Here is a 25356-nt window from a genome sequence, read left to right as displayed (position 1 = left end):
GCAGCAGTTTTAAAGAGCAAAGAAAAATCATCTGGGGTTGCTGGAAATGCTGCAAAGTTCCTCTCAGGTCACAGTACCACTCACAGGCACACAGGTGCATCTCCAAAGCTCGTCAGCTTGCTGGCTCAAGGGAGCCTTTTAAACAGAATGGGGGTTGGGAGCACACTGCCTCACAGTCCCAGCACAGTTCGCCCCTTTGCATCCTGGTAAATGCAGTACACAGTTCAAACTTACTTCAAAATTAGCTGGAGTTTTTCAGCAAAGTTGGTGCAGACATTGCTGTATATCTCTAGACACGTGTTTCTGGGTTGAGCCCTTCATTAGTAGAGAGCAGCAGTTCTAAAGAGCAAAGCTCGTGTTTTGAATGTGGCTTCTCACCAATAAGCCACACCCAATCACTGCACTCCCACCTGGGAGGCAAATATATAATTACACCTTTGAATAATATACACTTTTAAGCATGTCTTACCACCCCTGGCACAGCAAGACTGCAACACAAAACAAACAGCACCTTTTGAAAAGGAGTTTTATTTAACAAAATGCAAAGACTATCACTTTTAGAATAAGGCTTGGGGTTTATTATATAATACTCTCTAAACAAAGGCTGTCTCAGATACCACATGCATTAGATTCAAATATATGTAGCAAACTTATAATCTAAAGGCATGAATCAATAACTGAGCAAACTATAATACTGATTAATAAACAAGCAATAACTGATATAAGATAAGATACACTGGACGTCCTGCAAGAGATCAGAAAGATATAAATACAGAGTAGAGGATCACTTTGGATGTGCACCTCCCACACCACAAAGAAAACACCTCAAACGATCACAGCCACTGGCTCACATCACAATGGCAATAATCACGAAACGCAATACATCACCTGATGCATATACTGCCCACTTCTGGCTGGGGGAAGTCTTCACACAGCCGCGTATCAGAGCTCAGCAATCAGGGTTCAATCCGAGATAGACACGTCTGCCCTCACTCGGAATCCAAACTCCCAAACTTCCACTTCCACCAGACCAGTGGATGCTCCCCCTTTTAATACAATTGGAAACATTGGTCGAAGCTTCTAGCAAGCCTCGTCTCCTTTTCCCATCAGATTCCGTACCACTCTGTGCCAAGGACACAGCATCGGTTGATCAGGCCTTTGCTATGACTTCGAGAAGGAGCCTGTCCATTCCTCCGATAAGAGCCGGTTTCTACTAGCACACAGAGTGCAGAAAACAAGTGAAAGCAAAACATGCCCTCTTCAGCTCTGCAGCTTCGTGCAGGACAGAAAGGCCCAAAGCAAGATGGAATTGAAGAGCATGTCAAAGGCAATAGTCAGCACTGCCATAAAGCAAGGTAAAGTCAGAAAACAGAATGGTCAAAGCCAATAGTAAGAACTCATAATTCTCACCAATGCACAATACAATACACATTCCTGCACAACTGCACACCTTCAAATACACAACCAACACGCTCTGCTCTTGGCAAGACTGTTCCACTCCATAACAGCTCCCACCGAAAGACAGCAAGATTACAGAACAGAAGAGAAGCAGACAAATGCAGGACCATCCTACTAAGGCTAGGGTAAAATAACACACTAAAATCAATTAAAATGGTGGTAGTTGGAGGTCATCATAGTGTGCCAGACTACAAAAGTGGCTCTTTCACTACAGCTCGTCAGTTTGCTGGCTCAAGGGAGCCTTTTAAACAAAATGGGGGTTGGGAGCACACTGCCTCACAGTCCCAGCATAGTTCGCCCCTTTGCATCCTGGTAAATGCAGTACACAGTTCAAACTTACTTCAAAATTAGCTGGAGTTTTTCACCAAAGTTGGTGCAGACATTGCTGTATATCTCTAGACATGTGTTTCTGGGTTGAGCCCTTCATCAATACAGAGCAGCAGTTCTAAAGAGCAAAGAAAAATCATTTGGGGTTGCTGGAAATGCTGCCAAGTTCCTCTCAGGTCACAGTACCACTCACAGGCACACAGGTGCATCTCCAAAGCTCTTCAGCTTGCTGGTTCAAGGGAGCCTTTTAAACTGATGGGCTCTGGCTCGCGGAGGAACTGTTATTGTTTTATCGAATTTACAAAATCTCGTGAATCAAAGGGTCAGAAACTATTATGACCATCATTCTCACTTTTGCCTTGGTTTTGCTGTACGACATGGCTCCTGGTGATCCAGTATGATGCTGACCCGGAAAGCCAGCTTAATTCATGCTGTTGGCCATTTTGTGTGGCCACGCTCCCAATGGCCACGCTCCCAAAAAACAAGATATTTAACTAACTGCAGATTCCTCACTGCGCAGTCCATCTCCCTGTTCTGTGGAATGGGCTTTTGCAGAAAAAGTAAGGTTCCAAACTAGATTTTGCATGCTGTTAACGTTCTCATTTGGTCTGTTAGGCTCTGCATCTTAGGGTGCGAATAATGCCTTTAAGAAAATTTACATCAGCACTCTGGGATGGAGCCTATATGGCTCCTTGTCACCATGTCAGGAGATGGGCAGCGTTATAGTGGGGCTCGGTAGCATCATCTGACGATGCACAGCAGCTATTAAATTTTACAAATCCAGTTTGGTCCCTGGGTAGATTTCCAAAAGGAGAAATCTGCAGTCAGAAAGAGTATCCTCCAAAAAGTGTTACCGAAGGCAGATAATGTGTTTTTCATGTTCTGCACTCTGCGGAGGTAGTACAAAAAACATGAATTACTTGTTCCCCAATAAAGGAGTTAATTGATAACTTGTCAATCATTTTGTTTGTTACTGTCTCTTGTAAATATGCACTTATGTTATTCAGTAAATTGTCATTTTTACATCCTCCAAACAAACAGTTATAATATATTGTCTTATTCAGGCTTCCGTTTTAAACTGATGAATACTTAATTCAGAAGATTCAAATGATGTTGAAGTGAATTATCCAGAATAATTATTCGTTATTTTGCTCTACTCTCTTGTTTGAGATTGAAACTGAGATGAGAGTAAGGTTCCAGAAAGAGCTTTGCTGAAAGGAAATTGTTGCAATTTTACTAGGTTTTCAGTCTCACTGCGTGGATTTAAATCACCAGCTGTAGTTATCTCTCTGTGTCCCTTCCTTTTTTCTAGTTTTGAACCCATTGTCTCATGGGACTAAGATCAAAACCACACCGTGTACATTTGGTGATGGAGTCACACACAACAGCTTTCAGCTGAAATTCGGTGACTTTATGGCCACCATCTCTTTTTATGGTTTGGATTGACCGTGCAACTGTCATCAGATAATTATGTGACGATCACCAGGAGAGGAGATTTGGAACGCCCACATGTTGGGAGCCAGAACTACATGTTTTGATTGGGCAGAAGTTGTGTGCTTCCACAAAAAAAGTGCTTGCCCTCCACGCAGCTGTGATCATTTTGTTTATTTATCCAGCTGCCCGAACTTGAACTTTCAGAGGCACAGAAAAGACAATGTAATGCTATTAAAGTGTCTTAGATAATTTGATAATTTATGGTGTTTTCCTCTGGCAGCAGCACATATGTTATGTTATATGAATGTATGTAGCGTGACGTATACCTGAGGGTGTCTTGACTCTGATAGCTAAGCAGAGTGAGGCAACGTGGTGGGAAGAACGGTTTATCTGTTGAAAAAACACGTTTTAAGACGTTTTCTAAAGGCCTACAGAGATGATGAGGATCTGATATGGAGTGGCAGGGTGTTCCAAAGTCTAGTGGCACCTGCCAGGAAGCTGCTACTGCCCTATTGTTTTCTTGAATCTAAATGGTGTAACTGAGTTGGTGCCCAGAGATCTGAGGTTCCTATTAGGAATATACCAAGAAATGGCATTTCTTAGAAATTCTGGACCCATGCCATGTAGGGCCTTAAAGGTGAGATGGAGGGTTTTGAATTTTATACGATAGCTGACAGTTAGCCAGAGTAGTTCTTTGATTGTAAGGGATACAGTAATCTATTTTAGATAAAATGAGAGATATATGACTATTTTCCGGGCGCTAATCTGTAAGTAAGGGAGAGTTTTTCTGATAATTCTTAAGGTATTATAAGAGGTGGATATGATGGAGTTCACTTGTTTACTGAGGTTAAGTTTTCGTCAATAATCACTCCCAAGCTTTTAACCTTGGGAGTTGGAATTGAGCCCATCTCCGATGGCTAGCAGTCGGGAGCCCAAAGGCGAGAGTCATTTCCCCAAAAAATGACCTCAGTCTTATCAGAATTTAAGTTAAGGCAATGCCTATCCCTCCAGGTACCATTTTCTTTCATGCAGTTGTGAAACTGAGTGCTTGTGTTATTGACCTTGTTTGCCGCCGAGACCACAATTTGTGTGTCATCTGCATAAGATGTAAGCGAGAGACCAAAAGATTGGATCAGCGGGGCAAGCTCAGCCACATATAATTTAAATAGGGAGGACCCCTGCGGTACACCGCACGGTAAAGAAAAGGTTTTCGAGCTGAAATTGTCTAGCATCACAGTGCTTTCCCTGCTATTTAGAAACCTTCTAAGGCTGTACCTTTTATGACCATGGTCTTTAGACGATGGCATAGTGTCAGCAAGATAGAGAGGATAGTATTGATCCCACGCAACAAACCCAGACACCAACCGTCCTATGATGCCACTGTGCTCCAGATCCTTAACAAATAAATCCTGGACTTTTTTTCATCCTGCGCACACCATTCAATTATCTGATGGCATAGTGTCAGGTGATCCACAGTATCAAAGGCCGCGGATAGATCAAACCGGATCAGAGCAGTGTTTCCCCTTTGTCAATGATCATTTTGAGTTCATCTGTGGCTTTGATAAGCGCTGTCTCTGTGCTATTATCTGATCTAAAACCAAATTGTGTTGGGTCTAACAGTTTGTGTTACTTAATAAATTGGGTAAGTTGGGAATTCATAATTTTTTCCACGACCTTAGCCGGGAAAGGCAGTCTGGAAATAGGTCGATAATTAGGAGGAGTGACAGGATCAAGGTTAGGCTTTTTTAGATGAGGTAGAATAGATGCTTTCTTCTAAGATAAAGGAAAAATACCTGAGAGAAACATAGAATTAAAAAATGGGATGGCAGGAGGGCAGTCATTAACGTAGATGGATGTTTAGGTCTGACTTAACAGTACAACTGTTACCTGACCTTTTAACCTACACCAATATTATTCTACAGTTCTTTGCTTTCACACAAATGCATATCCATTACCATGCTATCTACTTGTAATGCTTCACATTACCATACAAAATTATTCGAAAGCCAGATCTATTGGCATTGCCAATGCTTGATTGATGGATGATCATTTTCTGCGTGTCATTTCATCAAAAATCAAAGTTCTTGTTTTTTGTAACCCTTCTTGTTGGCGCCAGATGCCGATAAATTCCATGACTGAGTAGGCACTCAAACCTCTAGCAACCTTTACTGTCTTCATTGGCTCCTTATACGTGAATCTTGTCATTTGAAGGTACTGTAGCCTTGCTTCAAATCCATACATTGTAGTGCTCCTCTTTCCATTGAGAAACTATTTGTTCACTACCACATATTTCTGCCCTGTCTGCCCATCTTCTTTGTATCCCGAAGGTATGCTGGTCTGGAATTGGTGGCAGATTCTTTTCAAACATCATGCCCACAACCTAGAACTCATTAGCTCTTATCTTCACACCTATTCCATCCTTGTCGATCTTTCAGAAATAGCTTAAAACATATCTTTTTTCTGAAATATATGTCTTCTGTTCCCTCCAAGTATTTTAGCGCCAGGACACCCAGTTCCTGGATTAGTTTGTGCTTTATTAGTACCTCAATCACATAAACTCTAATATGGGGGGATGCATAGTATTGGATGTGGAGCGTGGACAGAGCTCCGGTGAGCACAGCAGAGCACTCTGAACTATTGGCTTGGGCACTTAATGTCAAAAATAGGTTCCGTTACTTGCTTTGCCATTATCATTAGATACCTGATTGGGTGATGTTCTAAGTCCTCTGCATCCTGATTATTGCGTGCTTTTAGTAAAGCTTCCATAAAAGTTATTGTTATTGATAGGATTTAAAGTTTAATGAGCCAAAAGATACATTTAAAGCAGTCAGACTAAATAAATGTGGTGTTTGATACAAAAGCTTAAAAAGGAGGAAGCCTACTTTGGTGTCATTTGTGGTTATCTCAAGAGCCACCTACCCTTTGCAAGCAACAATGTAATTCTGCCACAAATTCACTCTTGTTAATTCCTCCATTGTGACACGTTTTAAGAGTACCTTAACAATAAAACATATTATTTATACTTTAAAAGAGGTGTTGCCTGCATTTTGGGTAGGATAATTGCTTGTTTCTCAATATTCTTGTCACACTGCTTGTTTTTAATCTTAATTTGTTTTCCACTAATACCTTTGCATTCTGTTTTGTGTTTGAAAGGATGCAATAGTTATACACGAAGTATATGAAGAAGGTGCAGCTGCTAGGGATGGGAGGCTCTGGGCCGGTGATCAGATTCTGGAGGTAAGTGAAGTTCCATTCTTTACCTAGCCTTTACCAAGTACCATTATTATGCTATATATAGCTATCTATATAAAAAAAAATATCTCCCTATCCACCAGGAAGATAACCGTCTGACATTTCGCAAAAATCTAAAAACCTGGCTATTTTCATAAACCCTTCCGCTCCCATAGCCACCTCCGCAGCGCTTGGATGCCTCCGGGTAGCCATGCGCTATACAAAAGCCTCTTTCGTTTCATTTCATTTCATAGCTATAATATTTTGTCTTGTGACGCCCAGGCTTCCCAATAGGTACTGTTCTTAAATGCTACATAATTGACACCTCGTCACATGCCACTCAGACTTTTTTTAATTGTTGACTCTTTGGAACCTTGTACTACCTGCTGTAAAGACTGAACTAGTATTTAATTATTTTTTTAATCAGTGTAAGGCTAAACTCCTTGTGATGACTGAGACCCCCGTTGAGTGGTATTTTGGACATCTTGTGCTATGAGGCTTATATTTTTCTTTGTTTTCTGGCACATCATGGCTTTTCTTGCACCACTCAGACCAGTCTCTATGTGATAACTTTGTGTTTAATGCTTCCTGCATTTGTTAGAATTAATTTTTAGATATTGGACTGTGGAATTACACCTGGGATGTTGCTGCCTTGCCCGCCCCTGCCAGTTGTATCTTCTAATTTCTGAAATGTCCCTGAATGCTGAAAACAATACCTCTGGAGAAAAGGGGCTCTGACAGTCATTTTAAAATACTTTATAACTGCTATAGGTGAGATGACTCCCATACTGGTTGTGTTACCCATGTTGGAAAATAGTTTAATAGTGCCACATAGAATGCGTCATGTAATATTTTTGCCCAGACTGCTGTCAGGCCAGTGGATGATGAGCAAACTTGCAAAACTAATTTATTCAGCAATTAAGATGTTAGTCTTTAAAGATGCACTTTTAAGCTATTTGGAATTGTTGAAAGTAATCCAAAAGCACTGGAGAATTACGATGTTAAAGTGAGTAGCCTGTGCGGAATTGTACCTTTGCTTGTCCATGAAAAACAAGTTCTAGTATCAGTTATGTGCATATATAGACTACTTCCCCCATTACCAAGTTGTTTAGTAGCCTTTAAATAATTCAGAGGTCTAGGGTGCCTCTTTGGAGTACACTGACCTTGAGTATCTTCAGTTCCCCCTTTAGATAAGCTTACAGTACACTTTACCTGAGAGGTAGCCCGCATACTTTGATAAGGGTCTTTGACATGGTGATTATTCATTATACTGTTCAGTGGCAAGGTATGTGCCCCTCAGTGCTGTGTAAGAATATGTGACGAAATGGGAGTAACCTTGCGTAGTCCTGGGAGGTGTACTCCCTTGGGGAGAGGATGTGGCCTAACGGCTCGGGCGGTCGACTTCAAATCTGGGGAACCAGGTTCAAGTCTTGGCAAGGAAGCGCAACATCCTGTTATAAGTTTTTTTGCGGTAAAGGATGTGAGTGTTCTGTAGGATGTGTGCCGGTGATATGTTAGGCTTTCTTGAATGATGTGTTCCGCGTAGTACCTTCATTGTAATCCTAGGGGAAAATTAGTAGTCACGTTAGTGCTATGTGATCAGGGACTTTTTCCATTCGCAAACTTGTTGGATCTCCTTTGGCCCCTAGGTAAACACAGGTATGTTCCATCTTACTAGGCTGAACTGGAAGACTGTATACGTTATGACCCATATGTCTGTCTTACCTAGAGAGAATGTTCTTTAAGCATGTAACAAAACCTTTCAGAGACTATTAGGCATTTTAATTTATTGTTGAAAGTTACTGCCAACTTTTCACTCCATGTGTACAAACACAATGAGTCCACAGTTATTTTTAAGGCTTTATTTAAAGCAGATTGTAGTATAGAATATAGGCAAAATGATTATCACTGATATCAAAGCCATCACAGAAAACACAAATGCACAGAATGTGAAAAATATGAAAATGAATTAGAGTACTTTTTTAAGAGCCCTACATGTGTAATCTTAGCATCAAAGGTCTCACATTCAGTGAAGGTTCAGTATTTAGATGCAATAATCACAGGCTCGCACCTGATCCTAATTTATTTTCCGTTCCTTAGCCTGTCTCCAAGAGAAGGCTGACTTATGTTTCTGTAGCCAAGATTGGTTTGAGACAATGGCCTTGGCACAGTTCCACAGAAAACAGCTCTGTTCATCCTGGATGCCAGACTCTCTCGCTTTCGCATCAAGAAGGCTGTGAACAATCAATTTATATCATTCATGTTTTTTGTTTCATGAAAAATCAATCTTCTGATTGATGATGTTATGTGGCTAGTAAAGTGGGAGAATCCACTTTCATATCCACATTAAAGCTACTATGCCTGTCTCCGTACCATGCATTTAAACAACTATATAAATATATGAATTAGAACCCTGCGGGTTAATATATGAGTGTAGTACTCATCGTTACATGATAAGAAACATAAACGCATATGAGCTAGTGAGTGATTGCAAGTGAATAGACACTTATGCGGCCTGTGGACTCGACATATAAATAAGCAATGCACAATATCGAGTGCTCCTAAGAGATCTGTGTGAGGCAAGTTCATATGACTAGGTAGATGATTGTAATTGACTTTTTCAGTGTGGAACATCAGTGTGTTTGCCTTTTTCAGAATTGTTACCAATTGTAGCAATTGACGTACCAGCTTAAAGTGTGATCTGATTGTAAAGTCTTGAACAGCCGGCGGCTCATTCCAAATAATAGACGTTGGTAGTCAGAAACAAGGTCTGGTTGTGACCAAACAAAAGTCTCAATTGCGGTCTTTTAAAACGTGTTATAACATCATAGATAAGTACTTCATAGTCCAGTGTGAATCAAAAGTGTACTTAACCAGTTTTCTATTTCCAAAAACCTGTTCTGAATGAACTGAATATTACTGACTTAAAAGTGGTGAAGGGCCCATTTTTACTAGCGACCCTCAAACCTCAAGTTTTCCAACGACAATCAGTTCTCTGTATTTGTTTTTCTGCAACCCCTCTAAAAGGATAATAATGCAGAGTTTCAGGTTAGCAATTATGGGGATTTTTTGCTAGTGATGCACTCATTGTCTTCTTTTGCATCTCCTCATTGCCCTAGAGGGCTGCACTTGCAACGCTGTTCACCCACTATTGGTCCTGTTTTTTTGTTTTTTTTTACCATTGCCTTGTTTGCTAGTCAACAGTGTCATAGTAGATGGAGAAAACAGTGACCAAATATCAAGTACAACCCACTTAAATCCCTGGAGCTGTTTCTTGACTTGTTGGCATCTCTATCTGATTTACCTCCATGTACTTCAAAGCTTTAGGAGACGGTCTCTGAATATTAGCTGCTCTTTACGTTCATGAATTGGCAGCTCAGTGTTGCTTGAAATATTCCATGATATGAGAACTTATTAAAAGGTACAGTTACTTTTTCACACATGCGGTGTAAAAAACTGTTTTGTAATTTCCATGCTTCCGGTCCACCTTTTACTAATTTTTACACTTCACTAGCGAAATTACTGAATTGCAGTGACCATTCTCACCATATCAAAGATGAGACTGCAAGTTGTACTTGCTGACTGTAGGAAGCTGGGTTTTTGTTTAGTGGGCCAATGTAGGGGCACACTATGCTAAAAGTCCAGATGACCCTTATTGGTTTACTTTAATAATCCCAAGTGCTTTATTTGTGGTAGTGTGGTCAAGCAGTTTGTTTATCAGATGGGAGTGTTAAGCATTTGTTGCAAACACAGAGTCAATAAATTAGACACCCACTAAAGAAGAAATTTGCAACCAATTTACAAAAAATAACAGTTTTTTTATATACTTTTGGGACAGAAACAAACCTTGGCTGTTGCAGGTACTCCAGTATCCAGGGTATTGGTGCGGGGGGGGGTGGTCCTGGATGGTGTAGCCTCTCGAAACTCTGGGGAGAAACAGGGCCACGAAGGCCTCCTCCTGACATGCTGCTCCATTGGTGAGCCTGATGGCCAACAACATGTTTTACTGGGCAGATGTGGTCAGTGCCTGCAGATGCAGGGGAATGGCTCCTCCATGCCAGGGAGATGCTAGGTGGTTGGCAAAGTGCTGGACAGTTCTCCAATGGTTGGGGAGAATGTACAGCTTTTGGATGAGTTAGGTCTTTGCAGTTGTTGAGGTACCAGCAGCCAGGCAGGGTTTGGCACCAAGTTCAGTGCAGGTCCTCTGTTCTCACGCTGTTTGCTCGTCTTTGTCCTTATTCTGTTCCCAGGTAGTCAAATCTGTCGATCTGGTGTACGGGGACCCCTAAATATTGACTTTAGGGGGTTTAAAGTAGTGTAGGGTAGTAGCCAATGGGCTAACTCCCCCTGGGGTGACTGCACCTCCTATATGACCACTTCCTGCAAGGTGTGGGCATAACCCTGATCCAGAGTACTCTAGTTTCACCAAAACCAAGATGGTGAAACCCTTCTTTGGCTGACCACTTCATGTGACCCACCTTAGGGGTGAGCCTTGCTTGTAAGTTGCAGCAGCACCTTTAGCCTGTAAGTGTGACACGCCTTTTGACTATCTAATTTCCTGCCTGCTCTGGTGCCAAATGGGCCTTGGGGCAGGGGGTGGCATTCTCCAGTCTGAGGGAAAAGCAGTTGTCACATATCAAAGGCGGCAGAGGCTTTGAAGCCTCTGGCCTTGATATGCTAAAACATTAGCCATCCTGCTGTGAAGGAGGTGCGAGAACCTTCTGCCGGATCAGATATTGTTTCTGACCTCTGAGAGCATGGGCTCTCACCTACAGGGGCTCAGAAACTCATCTGTGGTGCCAGGCTGGAAGATACCATTCAGTCAGCACACTAAGGATATTAGTAGGTTTACGGGGGCACCTCTAAGATGCTCCTTTTTTCGTAAATCTGGTACTGGCATCATTACAGATTTATTAGACAAGATGTTTGATACGAAACATCAGTATTTTCAGTGAAACCATTGTGTAGCTGGGTAACTCGTAATGAACAGCGCTCAGTAAATATCTTAAAAATGGCATTCTGATCCTTTGCAATGGAAATAGAAATCACAGGGGCATATGTGCCCATGTAGATGTGCCCTCACATGTAATATAATGCACCCTTCCTAAGAGCTCTAAGGCCTGCTGTAGGAATGACTTACATATAGTACATCCAGTGTACTAGGGCATTGCACACAGGGATTGGGCAATGTTGTATTTTTGGAATGGCTTGCACCATTTCACGAAATTTGTATTGGCAGTCTGCATGCAGTTTTTGTGTGGGTCCCTTTGGGTGGCATATTTCATGATGCTGCCCATAGGGGTCCTCTTTATTCTCTATGCCTTTGGTACCATAGGTACCATTTAGTACCCAGGCCTTGGGTACCATAGGTACCATTTTCCAGGGACATGTTGCCATTTTAGGGAAAGAGCACTGGCACTGGTGCCTGGTTAGCATGGACCCAGTGCACATCCAGTTAAGAACATCATTACCAGTGGGCAAAAAGTGGGTGAGATCATGTCAAAAGGAGGCACTTTCCTAAGCAACCCTTTCCCCAAATGAAAGAGAATGAGACTAACCTTTGCCAAGATTGTTATGATCAGTCCCAGGTCTGTGTTCCAGTGTAAAGTCCAATCCCTGTAGAGAAAAGCATCACCTCAACAGTTTAGGGTTTTTGCCTTTATTTGCATTAACCATCTGAGAGGCCTGTGTCCATTTGAATAAGGAAGTGAGTATAAAAGAGGTTTGGTCTCAGCTTCTTCAGTGACCAAACTACAGCAAAGGCTTCCCTCTTTGACACCCAAACGCTGTTCTCTGGGAAGTAACCTTCTTCTAATAAATGCAACAGGCTGGTACTGGACATCCTTGTTGGTCTGGGTTAGAATTGCTCTATCCCATGCTCAGCGGCATCTATCAGCACAATTAACTGCTTTAAATAATCTGGAGCTTTTAGAATGGGTGTTGAGCACATTGCTTCCTTAAGAGTGTCAAAAGCCTTTTGACAAGTCACTGTCAATTTACTTTCTTTGGGTGATTTTTGGAGGTCAGATATGTGAGAGGAGCCCCAGTAGTACCATACGCCTTCTCAAACCTTCTATAGTACCCAGTCAAGTCAAGGAATGTCCTTTCTTGAGGCTGGGTTGTTGGAATCTCCCGATCCAGAAAAGTCTGGACGCTTGGGCTGTAAGGGTTGAACTAGGCCTCCACCTACAATGTGCCCCAGTTGCACAACTGAGCCCAGCCCTATGTGGCACTTGTTGGCCTTGATAGTCCTTCTGCAGGGCCTCTAGGACCTTTCCAAGGTAGATCAGGTGATCCTGCCAAGTGGAGCTATAGACAAATATATCATTTAGATATGCTGCACTAAAGGACTTAAAGGACTCCAGCCCAGCCAGGACTTTGTTCACCAGCCTTTGGAAGTTTGCAGGAGCATTCTTTCGGCCACAATAAGCTCATCTGCTCTTGGAATTCAGTGTGCATCAGCCTTTGTGACTGCATGGAGACCCCTGTTGGCCACACAAAACCTCCGCTCTGGTTTACCTGCCTTGAAATGAGGTTTGGGGACTAAGACCACTGGGTTTTCCCAGGGACTCTCAGAGGGGTCAGTCACCCCAAGCTCCAGCATCTAACTGACTTCTGCTCTGATGCTTTCCTGAACTTGATCCGACTGCCTGTAAACTTTGTTTTTGACAAGTAGGCTTTCCCCAGTATCCACATCATGTGTTCACCAGGTTGTCTGACCAGGGGATATGGAAAAGAGCTCAGCATACTGCTCCAGGACCTGTCTGAGCTCAGTTTGCTGTTTGGGCAGTGAGGGTGTCTAACAAGCCAACTCCTTCAACAGACCCATTGGTAGGGTTGTTATAGAGGTGGTCAGGGAGAGGCTCACTGTCTTCTTCCTGATCCTCATCATTGACCATGAGCATGGTCACATCAGCCCTGTTGTGAAAGGGTTTAAGGTGATTCACATGGATGACCCTCTTGGGGCTCCTAGAAGTGTCAAGGTCCACCAAGTAGGTGACCTCCCCTTTTCTTTTAAGGATAGGGTAGACACAACTCTATTTGCCCTGGAGGACGCTAGATGCCACAGGCTCCAATACCCAAACCCTTTGTCCTAGTTTAAATTTAACCAGTGCAGCCTTTTGGTCAAACCATTGCTTCTGGATCTCTTGGCTTGCCTCAAGTTTGTGGTTTGCTTTCTCCATGTACTTGGCCATACTGGAACAAAGGCTAAGCAAATAGTCTACTATATCCAGTTTGGGCTCTGTGAGAGGCTTCTCCCAGCCTTCCCTTACCAGACTTTTGGATGAGCTCTAACAGGTTGGCCAAACAAAAGCTCAAAAGGACCGAAGCCCATTCCTTTCTGTGGCACCTCTTTGTAGGTAAAAAGCAGTTGTGGCAACAGGACATCCCATCTCAGGGAGTCTCATGATCATTCCTTTCATGGACTTGTTAAACCTTTCAACAAGGACATTGGTTTGAGGGTGATATGGCGTGGTGTCCTTGTACGTCACCCCACACGCTGCCCACATTGCTTTCTGGTAAGCAGATATGAAGTTACTACCTCTGTCTGAAACCACCTCCTTAGGGAAACCCAGTCTTGTTAAAATACTTTAGAGGACCCTGGCAACTGTAGGAGCAGTGAAAGACCTAAGGGGAATTGCCTTAGGATACCTGGTGGCATGATCCACTACCACCAGAATAAATCTGTTCCCTGAAGCTGTTTGGGGGTCAAGAGGACCAACAATGTCACGCCCTACCCTTTCAAATGGAACCCAAACCACTGGTAGTGGAATTAAGGGGGCCTTTGCTTTACTGCCTGCCTTTCCACCTGCTTGACAGTAAGACTGGAGTTACAAAACTCCTTTACATTCTGGGACACATTTGGCCAGTAGAAGTGGGCAACCCAGCTACGCCCAGCTATGGGGAGCCCAACTATGGGGATGGCAAGGGCCAAAATGAGTAACAACTCACTGTACTGCTGAGGCACAACCACTCTCCTAGTGGCACCAGGTTTGGGATTACTGGCCTCAGTGTACAGGAGTCCTTCCTCCCAATAGATCCTGTGGGAGCCACTGACCTCTCCTTTTTACTGTGCAGTAGCTTGCTGATTCAGGCTTTCAAGACTGGGGCATTTTGCCCCTGGTACAGATATTCCCTAGAGGGTCCCCTTGGTCCTAGGAGCTGCTCAGTGAAAGGCCCAAATTCCTGAGACCCGGTTCTCTTAAGGGCTGACCGGTCTTCTTTCTGGGGAGAGTGGACGTGATCTTGTGTCTTTGTGGAAGTTAGTTTCCCAGCCATCCTGCCTTTCTCGTGGCGGTCTGGGCCATTTTCCTGGTCAAATGGGCCCCAGTGCAGGTAGTTGTGTTCCCCAGGTCTAGGTGGAAGCCCTTGTCGCATATCAAAGGCAGGAGAGGCTTTAAAGCATCTGGTCTTGATATGCTAAAACACTAGCCATCCTGCTATAGATGTGAACACCTTCTGCCGGAGCTAGCATTGATTCTGACCTCTGAGAGCACAGGCTGTTACCTAACTACCTACCTACATCACTAGGATCGTCATTTCAGCATACTGTATCACTCGATATATGTAGTCAGTCTCCCGTGTTTCCACTTGCCTTGCTTGTGCTGTTGTGTGTGCTTTTATGTGTACACTTTCCTCACATTGTGAAGACGCCCACGATAGCATGAGCATGTCTACCTTTGGAGACACAGTGATACATTATGTTGAAATGATGATCCTGGTGATGCATTGGACCAGAGATGCTTAATATTTGCTCATTTTATGTTTCCCATTCCTCTCCTTTTTAGGCTGGGCGATCCTCTTTACTTTTGAATCAGGAATTTTTCTTTTAGGGGAATACCTACACTACAGATCGTGTCTTAGGTGTGGGGTGAGAATCCTTTTTTTAGGTCCTGAGGAAGCACCGTGGATACGGCCGTACCACTGGGCGTGAAACATGTCAACCTGACTACACCCGATGATTTAGGCTATTTGGTTAAATTGGGCCCTTGCAATAGCCTTAGTTCAATAATTTGTTGTTAATACTGCCAAGGAAACCCACTACATTAAAGTTCAGTTTGGTATCCCTTTGGCAGTTTTAACTTCCGTACACTCCACTACACACATTAACTCCACCCCACACGTTCAGACGCCCTCACTTAGACAACTTTCATCACACAGCTTTAAATAAAAAAGATCTCCACCAAAGTGACCCTTCCTGGGCCCATGGGGCATTGCAGAGCCGGCCCTAGGAGGAGCATTACCCAATGATTAAGCATGACATCCTCATGGATGTGTGAGGGCACCATGAAATAATCCTTAAGGTTCCCAGACTTTGTCCTCCTTTCTTTTATTTCATCTTCTTTCTTCCTCTATAGGAACAATACCTTCACACATTTATTTAAGTACTTTCGGATCTTGGACCTTTATCTGCTCCTAGTCCCCCTCTCTCCTTTGATCAGAATTCTAATATGGTGGTTCAGCCGAGGGACTTCCACAATATCTTTCACACCCTTTCCTCACTGTTAGTAGGCAGACTACAACACAGTCATCCTTTCCCTTGCCAAAATGGATGATAACCAGGGCCTTAGCTTTGGAGCAATGACAGTTGGGGTAGCAATGAGAGCTGATGGCACCTAGTTCTCCCACCACCAATGTATGGATATCTGATGCTCCCATTTGCAGGCCATTTGCAACTGTGGCATCCCAGACTCGAGATGCCCCCTCAACCACTGCAGCCCTACTTCCAACAACCCTTTCACCAACCTTTTTTAGGCAGAGGTCGAGATAGGGACAGGGGAGGAAGAAGAGGAAGCAGCGAACAAGTACACTGGCAAAAATTCTGACCGAAGGCAAGAATGAAGTATTACACAAAGGCATATGGGTTCCTGCCCACCCCTTGGGAAACCGTTTCAGACTCATAAGCAAACTTCCCCAGTTCTTCCACAAGATTCGCCATTCTTTCAGGACAAGATCATTCTGACTGTGATGGCTCAGGGCTACGTAATCCATCCAAGTTCACACCTATGACAGCTATGACACCCAGTGAAATTCTCACTTTTGAAAAAGCCATGTTGAAAGAAACTGCACAGATGGCAGCACATAGGACCTGTTAGACCTGGTTCCTTGGCATGGGTCTCCCTTCCATGTTTGCTGTTGCCTCATGTATTAGATGCTTTGAGCACTGTGCCACTGCTGTCCAGTGCCACAGTGCAAGTGCTCCCTATTGTAAACTGATGTATGGATTGGTGACTCCATGATTGGCTGATTTGGTTTACTTGTCAGACACTAGTGTGAGTGTGCCCAGGGCTTGTAAATACAAATGCTGCTGGTGAACTTGCAGCACTGGTTGTGCCACCCACAGAAGCAGCCTGTAAAAGTGTGTCTCAGATCTGCCATTGCAGAGCCAGTGTGCAATCTGGTACTGCCATGCTGACTGAGCAAGTGCACTTACTTGCCAGTCCCTAAACCTTCCCTTTTCTTCATATCAGTCACCCCTATGCTAGGCCCAAGTGCAAGGTGCATTGTAAGTAAAAGGCCCTGATGTATGTGGTATGTCCTAATAGTAAATTACAGCCATTTTCGTGTTTCACTTTTGCAAGGCTACCTATTCCCCATAGGCCAGAATGGGCAGTTAGATTATTACATTTTATAATCCTAACTGACTCAGGGAACTAGGTAGAAATTCGAGTTTAGTATGCCTGAACTCCGAATGATAAAATGTATCTTTTAGTGAAGTTGGTTTTACCATTCTGTGTTTGAAAATGCCACTTTTAGAAAGTAGGTATTTTCTTGTCTAACTATCCAAGCCTGCCTCTGCTAGGTTGTGTATTCCTTGTCTGGAGTTTGAGTGACAGGGGCTGGGGGATTCCAGGAGACAGGATGAGTCAGCCCAGTGGTGAATAGAGAGATCTGCATCTAGATGGGAGGGAGGGAGGTATTGCACCTGGGACCTGAATAGGACTGTGCCTGTCCTCCACAATGCTGGCTCCACCTCCTGTGGTGTGTCTGATGTCTCTGCCCTGCACTGTGAAAGGAAAGAAGGAGTCATGTCAACAGAGTGCTCCAGGACTGACCAGATCTGGTTTGGACTAGGCAAACGCCTCTCTGCATTCAGAGAACAAAGAGAAACTGTGTAGAAAAGAGGGGACCCAAACCCCAGAGAATTAGATCACTTCGGAGAACAAGAAGAAACCTTTGCTGAGGAGTGGAACCAGAGAGACGGAGGAAAGACTATCCCTAAGCTGAAGTGCTGCTCTGGGAATTGGCCTGCAGTGGTTGCCTGACTGCCAAAGAAAGGAGAGAGGAACTTTGTGTATTTTCATCAACTTGTAAGCATTGACAACATGTCTACCAGACACTGCAAATCAGTGAGGGCCCTGTATGAGGACCCTACGATCATAATCAAACCAGCAGGCAAGGACGGTGCTATAGTTGTGATGAACACCACCGACTATGCCCAAGAATGCCTATGCCAACTAGCAAATGCAAGATACTATCTCCCTCTGAGCTCAGACCCCACTGAGGCTCTGGTGAATCATATCAAGTTTTTAATCACAACTTCAGAAGCAGAATGTATCATTAACCATGAAGCAGAATTCTTTCTTTCAAATAACTTTATTTTGGCTTGAGCCATAAAAGTAAATACAATAAAAAATAATTAACATATAATTCTTAAATACATAGAATAATCAGAATTAAGAATTCTCAGCTATTCACGATCATGATTAAAATTACATTAATAACTAAACTCAAATTTCATGCGAGGAGATTCATATCCATATATATAAAAACCAAAGTATGTCCGTTTGTCCTTTATGCATTACTACACCATTCATCCAATCGGCATGAATCTTTGGAAAGTTGTTGAGTACACTCCCGCGAAGGTTTCTGGCAAAAAAAAAAAATGTTAAATATCGGCCACCCAGGACCCTCATAATCTTTCCAATACTGAACGTTTACAGTTTACGGTGCGACTCGCTTTTGCAATGACCATCAACAAAGCACAAGGACAATCGCTGCAAGTGTGTTGACTAGATTTGGAGAATCCATGCTTCTCACATGGACAACTGTATGTGGCCAGCTCACGCGTCGGAAAACCTTCTGATTTATTCGTGTACGCACCAGACGGAAAAACAAAAAAAAACGTGTATCCACAAGCACTCAAATAAATAAACAGAATTAAAACAACACTTTAAAATGTTTTCCATATTAAAATGAATACGTTTCAATAAAAATGACACAATGTAAATTGAATGTTAGCATAACAAGTTTCCTTAAATTTCCTTTCTTCTGAGATTGCAGCAACGCGCGACGGGTAAGCTAGTATACAATAAAACTCAATAAGTACAATTTGTTAAAATCTTTTAAAATAAATTCATCAAGCATTTAAGCATCACTAGACTCCTTTGGAAGCAATAATAGCCCTCCTTTTGGGCCACATCAAACCCAAAAAATTGGCAATAGCACATACAAATAATGAAGATGTACGTACCAGAGCGTAATGTTCTTAAGGCAATTGTATTGCTCGGGGTGCCCAGCGTCCTGCACACTGGTCCAATCCAAAAGGATCAAAACCTAGTGTAAGCTGGGCATGCAGCATGGACACTCTTCACAAGTTGAGCTTTTCCATTTTGCAGTAAACGTTTTAACAGGGAGTGTACCCTCTCTAAACTGGTAATAGAGCTTCCTTTTAAGAGGAACTGTGATTAGATCCCATTACAACTCTAAAGTAGGTGTAAACTTGAAATGTTAAAAGTCACGGGTCAATGTTGCACCCCCATCACACTCTCATCCTGCTAAGAACAATGGACCAATAATGCCTTTTCACCATGTCTTTTGAAGGGAGCCTGCCCACCTCAGGACACAAGCCCAGCTCACCAAGGCCGATATCCAAGTCGCCTCAGCGAAGACCTCCAGGGGACTTTATTTGCATTGTCCAGCTTGATTAATTCCTCTAGAGCAGCTGCATAATGGCTCAATTCTGGAGTTGTCCAGAGCCTACGCCAATATAAAATAAGTTGCAATAACGATGTCTGGGATATCTTTTTCATGCCTGGATCTAAAAATAAGAAATGCAGTGGAAGTACTGATTGGTAGTGAGACCAGTTCTCTTAAGAATTTTTTCTCATATTTTGTAAGGTCTGTAATATCGCCTGACCCCCATAACTAACGCCATACATGGTGACCCCACCGGCTTTTGCTTCATAGACGCTCAGATCGGGTGCAACCCGCTTGGTGTTTGAGGCCTGGTGTTCTTTTAAAATGACTCCAATTCTCTGTCTATGTTTTATAGTTGCTATATCAATGTGCTGACCCAAGGATAGGTTTGATGCGAGCTTAATGCCCAAATAAGTAAACTATTTCACGTGCTCTAATTCGCCACTGCCCAGGGATAACTTTAATTTGAATTTCTTGTAGTCATTAAAGCCCATAAACTGTTTTATTGGTATGTATCTCTAGACCATGCTGCAGGCAAAAGTCATCAAAGCTGGCTATTAATTGTTTCAGCCCACTCGGTATTTTAGAAATTAGAAGTGTGTCGTCCACAAATAACAACAATGGTATCTTTCCTTTTACCAGTATGGGTGTGTCGGCCTCTACTAATGAGACATGGTGAACCAAACCATTTACTTATAGGGAAAATAAGGTAGGGACCAAAACGCAACCTTGCTGGACACCCTTTAATACAGTACTCTTGTCTCTTACTTGTCCCTGTGAACCCCACCAGAACTGGATGAAGTTGTTTTTAGGCAGCCTAATGAGCAGGGATAATATATTTAAAGGCATCCCCACCTCTTCCAAGAATGCCCATAGCCTTGAACGTGGAACCAGATCAACGGCTGATTTGAGATCGGCAAAGGCGACATACAAGTTGCCTCTGCCGATCTAGACCGTCTTCCAATATAAAATTGCAAATCTAAAGACTTGATCTATTATCGACGTATTAGGCCTAAAACTAGCTTGCAATGGGCTTATAATATCTTCACTTTCCACCCATTGATGAATCAATGCCAGCACCATTTGACAAAAGACTTTTTAAAGACAATCAATTAGGCTAATGGGCCTGTAAATTAGCTGGCAGCCTTTGGTCACCCTTTTTATACACCAGCACTACTTCTGCTTCCTGCCAGGATGATGGTATAGGTGCGCCCATTGCTACTTGTTGGCTTTCACCAATATATACTTTGACCATGTATCTAAACCATAGCGGTATACATCTACTGGGATGCTATCTGGGCTGAAAAATGGCTGACCCAATCTAGAGGGGGGGGCATGATTCTGTGGCTCAAAACCTGATGTGTGCGCTTCTCTGGCCACTAATGTCCAGAAAGGCGAATCATCCTTAGCTACACAAGTCTCCAAGAGTTTTTCCCATCTTTTCATGTCCCATTCTTTTTTGCCCTTGTCAGTGCATTTTGTACATCTTCCTAGCAGCTGATCTCTGTGGAGGAACTTTGCCTGCCTGCAATCTCTGTTGTATCACCGATCCTCCTTACACTGCATCTGTTTCCAATTTGTTTGTGGAATAACAAGCTGAGCAGCAGTCACCTTAAAGAGTTTGGTATGTAACTCAATGGGCCAGCAATTACCTACGAGTGAGCCACTTTGAAACTATAGTTTAGGTGTAATACTTAACACAGCGTTCTTTATAAAAGCTAAGAGTTCAGCCTTTCCGCTTATGGCTTGCCACTTAAGGCGGTGCATATCAGATGTGTATTGAGTGTCCCTAGTACTAGTGCAAGTTAGACACTGAGCTTGAAACTTACTAGATAGATCCTCCATCATAACACTTAGGGGGTTATGATCACTTTCTTCCCTCGCTATTACAACCATATGTATAACTAAATGCCACAGACGTAAATCAACCATGACATAGTCAATTCGACGTTTAGATCTAAAATTGTCAAAAGTGTGTTCTCATTTCCGATCAGAGTTGGTTCTTCCATTTAGGGCGCGTATGCCACATTCTATGGTAAGTGCCTTCAGCTGGAGAGCTGCCCGCGACCAACTCCTAACTGGGTGAGCTCTAATTTTGGAATAGCCCATCTTTCATCCTCCTCAGATGTGATTCCTACATCGTCACTCCCCAGGGGTTCAAATGTAGTGTTCAAATCACCTGCGAGGATCCGATAGACTTCTGCTTGCTGTTTGTCGAGAAGACCTTCTATGGTTTGAATTATCGACGAAGCCCAATTTCCCTCTAGCATAGATGTTAAAAAAAAGACACAAGTGATTTACTACTTCAGCTTACTCTAATCCCCATGATATCCTTGCTGGCAGTATCAAGTTGCCGTATTCTACATTTCAGGGATGATTTGACCCATGTTATCAGCCCACCTGAAGGCCGCCCACCTTTGTTGTAGTAAGTCAAAAAACGTGTCTGTATGAATGGTTCTTGGTAAAAAAACAAATATCATAATTATCGATAAATTTACACCAGTAAGGAATTGCCAGCTTCGATTTCAGGCTAGCAATATTCCAGGAGATTAACGCAGTCATTACTGGTACATGGTTGCCCTGAGAATTAATGGGCAAACAGCTAGGTATAGATACCTGATTCGCAGGGAGGTCTAAACAGGTTCTCGTTTTAGATGGTCTTATCGTAGCATGGGCTGTGGGTGATAGTTTTCCTATGCTAACCCTCCCTGCTAAATCCATAAAGTTATCGATTTCCTGAAGGGTTAATGTGTCTATTTGTTCTAATTGATTGTAATTCGCTGTACAATAGACCGCTCCCATCCCAAAATCAATCTCCTGAACAGTTGCTTGATCATTCCCTCTATGTTCCCCCACTGTCAATACCTGGTGTTGTGTGCGTAGATCTCCATAGAGGTCTCGGTCGGTCCCGATTTCACCTGGACACAAAAAACCCACAGGGACTGCAACACAAAGAACTGTGTCTACCTTATTACCTGCCTATGTGTCTCCACTACCTTGGAATGGCCACAAGACATAGCAAGATAAGAATAATGGAACACTGGAGTAACATCCACTGCAGACGCCGCACTACAAAATGTGCAACCACGTCCGTGACCCAAATCACAATCTCTCTGCAAACATAAGAGGCCTAAATTATGAAATCCTGTGGTGCGAGGTCTCAGTCCCCGAGCAAACATTGAATACACCTTTTATCCTCAAGGTATTGATAGATCTCCCAGATATATGACCTCTCACTCATTAACCTGAGGACATCATCTGTCATTACCTGCAAAAGGCTTTCGAATAAGGCAATAAGGATCTTTTTTTAGCGACCTGACACTGATTCTATTATTACTATTGAACAAAAGGCGCTTGTAGGATCAGAATCGTCCCAACAGAACTTGGACCCTTTTTCTTGAAAAGGAACCTTTAAGCCAGAAATGGGTTGGAGTAACACACAGGCAAACTGCAACCCGGTTACATCTGGTGCAGGAGTTGCATTTTATAGGCACATATGTTTAAGCAGCCATATCATCAGTCCCACCAGAGAGGTCCGGCCAACAATTATAAACATTGAGACCGCCCACCGCTTCTGTGATCATCCTAGCATGAAGGCCACCACGTTTATGATGTCCTTTAACACAGACTACTGCAGGCAAGGCCAGCAGCTATGCACCACACCCCCATAGCCACCTAATTGAACTTGACCCTGGTGCTCTCCTTCCAGATAGAATTTAGGACACATCCACGTGTCATTCGAGGTGAAGTATGACACCTTCAAGATCACCATTTATTTGGGGCTAGTTGGCAATGGGCGCATTACACTAGAACATAGTTGCTGCAGTGTAATGGATCCTTCTTCAAGCCATAGGGGAGGGGGATGCTCTGTTTAGACCGAGCACCTCTCCCCCCCGCCCCCATATTACCTTGAACTTGACGTCATTCTTCTAAATATAAGACAACAGTACACACACTGTGATATGGCCGCCATAGCAATACAGACCCTCCATCACGATTGTGCAGGAGGGGCACGCTCTGATTGGCCTGAGCACCCCCCTCTGCTCTACTCCGTAGGTTGTGTACAGCACCCGTTTTACCTTCCACCACAGCTGACGATGATGAGACTGATTACCGCCCCACATTACCTTGACCGTGGCGTTATCCCTCTAACTACTGCAATACAGTACCCATACACGAGCCATTAATGGTATTGGGATGACTCCTTCCAATATTACTATACGTTTTGGGGCTGATTAGTACTGGCCGCCACACACTGTAGTATGTCCGCATAACAATACAGATTCTCCATCACGCATGTGTGGGAGGGGCTCGCTCTGATTGGCCTAAGCACCTCCCTTGGCTGCAACTGCTTTTACCTACCTGCGGTTGCTTGCACCACAGCTGATGAGGATTAGACCGATTACTGGCACTTTAAATACCAAGCACGCTACTCTGCTCATTCTCGATCCCGGCGAGCAGAGGAGGGTAGGTCTCTAGCACTCACCCCGCAGAAACCATGAGTACAAACCACATGAGTACACTTACTTCTAACTCCTCAGTGCTAATACTTTGTCATATCGCATAGAGCCCCCCTTGGCCTCCTTAATTTATCACATTTTTGACCTCACTATGTCACTCTACAGATAGCAGCTGTGCGCTTCCCCGCGCTTTTGACCCATGAGGCTTTATTCAATTCCATTCAAAAATTCTTTATTTCGGCCTTGATGGCCATAAACACACAAAGAAAAGAATACAGCAGAGTTTATATATATAAATCATACAAAGATAAAGTGTGTGTGCATTGCAGTATTTAAAAAGAATTCTGAATATGGATATAAAAGAGGTACTACTTAGAAATAGATATTTTATAACATTTTAAAAGAGAGTTAAACATTATTAATATGTTTTATTTACAATAAAAAGCTCCAATTATCCGATGAATCCAGTTTTTAATACGGATAAATGTACACACCAAATAGAGAATAAATATCGGGAGACTGAATACACTATGGGCAGACTGGTGTCGTATTTTAGGAGTCTATAGGCCTCCACACAATGCTTTGTCCCAAGGTTCCAGCACACCTGTTGTAGCCATTGGTATCTAACCATCTTGTATGCCGGGCAGACAAATAGTACATGTTGATCTGTCTCTGGATTATCTGCACTGACCGGACAGCCATGAGTCAAAGTGTTTCCCCATTTATTTGTAAAGGCACACAGTGGTAATACACCGTGCCTAAATTGTAAATACAGTTTTTTTGCAAGGGGAGTCTGTATGACATCAAGAACAGGTTCTAACTTATATTGATCTTTGGCCTCTAAGAAGGATAGGGTCAATGTGCCAGTGTCGGAATTGACTTTTATCTGGTGAAGTTTAAATTCCCTCAAAATCTTTGACAAGGTCTTCTTTGGAGTTATTGTGCAAAATGCTTCAGCATTAACCCACCGATCTCCCATCCTCATAGCAGCCACGGTGTTTTTAATATAGGACAGCCATGGGATTTTCCCAGCTCTCTGTAAATTTAAGACCTCCTTTAGCTCTACTCTAAAGAACTCAAGTGATGGAGTACTCCAGCTACGTCTCCAATAGAGAAGAGGCCTAAGGGCAGCTTCCTTTGCAATTGGGCTAGCCAAGGTCCGTACGGAGTGGCGTCAGTGGTGTACTTTTATGTAGACCTAGTAGCTGCCTAATAAAAGAGATCTCATTCTTTGAGAGGGGATCGGGTGGTCGTCGGCCCCAGATTTCTGCCCCATACAAGGCTGCTCCCCTACCCTGGGCCTTGTAAATTTCCATTGCTGGACCAACCATTTTGTGAGTGCACTTCCTAGACATCTTTGCTATCCCCCCGGCTGTCTGAGCCAGCTTTAAGCTAGCCTTCTTAATTTGTGCGTTCCACTCCATTTTATCAGTAAGGGTTAGGCCTAAGTAGTCGAAAACAGTCACTTTCTCTAATGGTTTCCCATCTAAAAGGAGGTTTGGTCGCATGGTGTTACCTGCATTGA

At 43.1% G+C, this 25356-nt stretch overlaps 1 protein-coding gene across 8 annotated transcripts in view; it reads left to right on the top strand.

Annotated features, from left to right (window-relative positions):
* The window catches only part of PATJ (PATJ crumbs cell polarity complex component), a 1530963-nt gene that overhangs the window by 1186034 nt on the left and 319573 nt on the right, over positions 1-25356 (top strand). For all 8 annotated transcript variants that reach the window (XM_078669616.1, XM_078669595.1, XM_078669605.1 and 5 more), the window contains one exon: positions 6373-6456. In XM_078669616.1, the coding sequence (XP_078525742.1) occupies positions 6373-6456 (84 nt within the window). The remainder of the gene's footprint in view (positions 1-6372; positions 6457-25356) is intronic.

The sequence above is a fragment of the Lissotriton helveticus genome, chromosome 1_2 (genome assembly GCF_964261635.1).
Source record: "Lissotriton helveticus chromosome 1_2, aLisHel1.1, whole genome shotgun sequence".
Lineage (NCBI taxonomy): Eukaryota > Metazoa > Chordata > Amphibia > Caudata > Salamandridae > Lissotriton > Lissotriton helveticus.
Note: the sequence above shows the minus strand (reverse complement) of the source record. Positions and strands in the feature narration are given on the sequence as shown.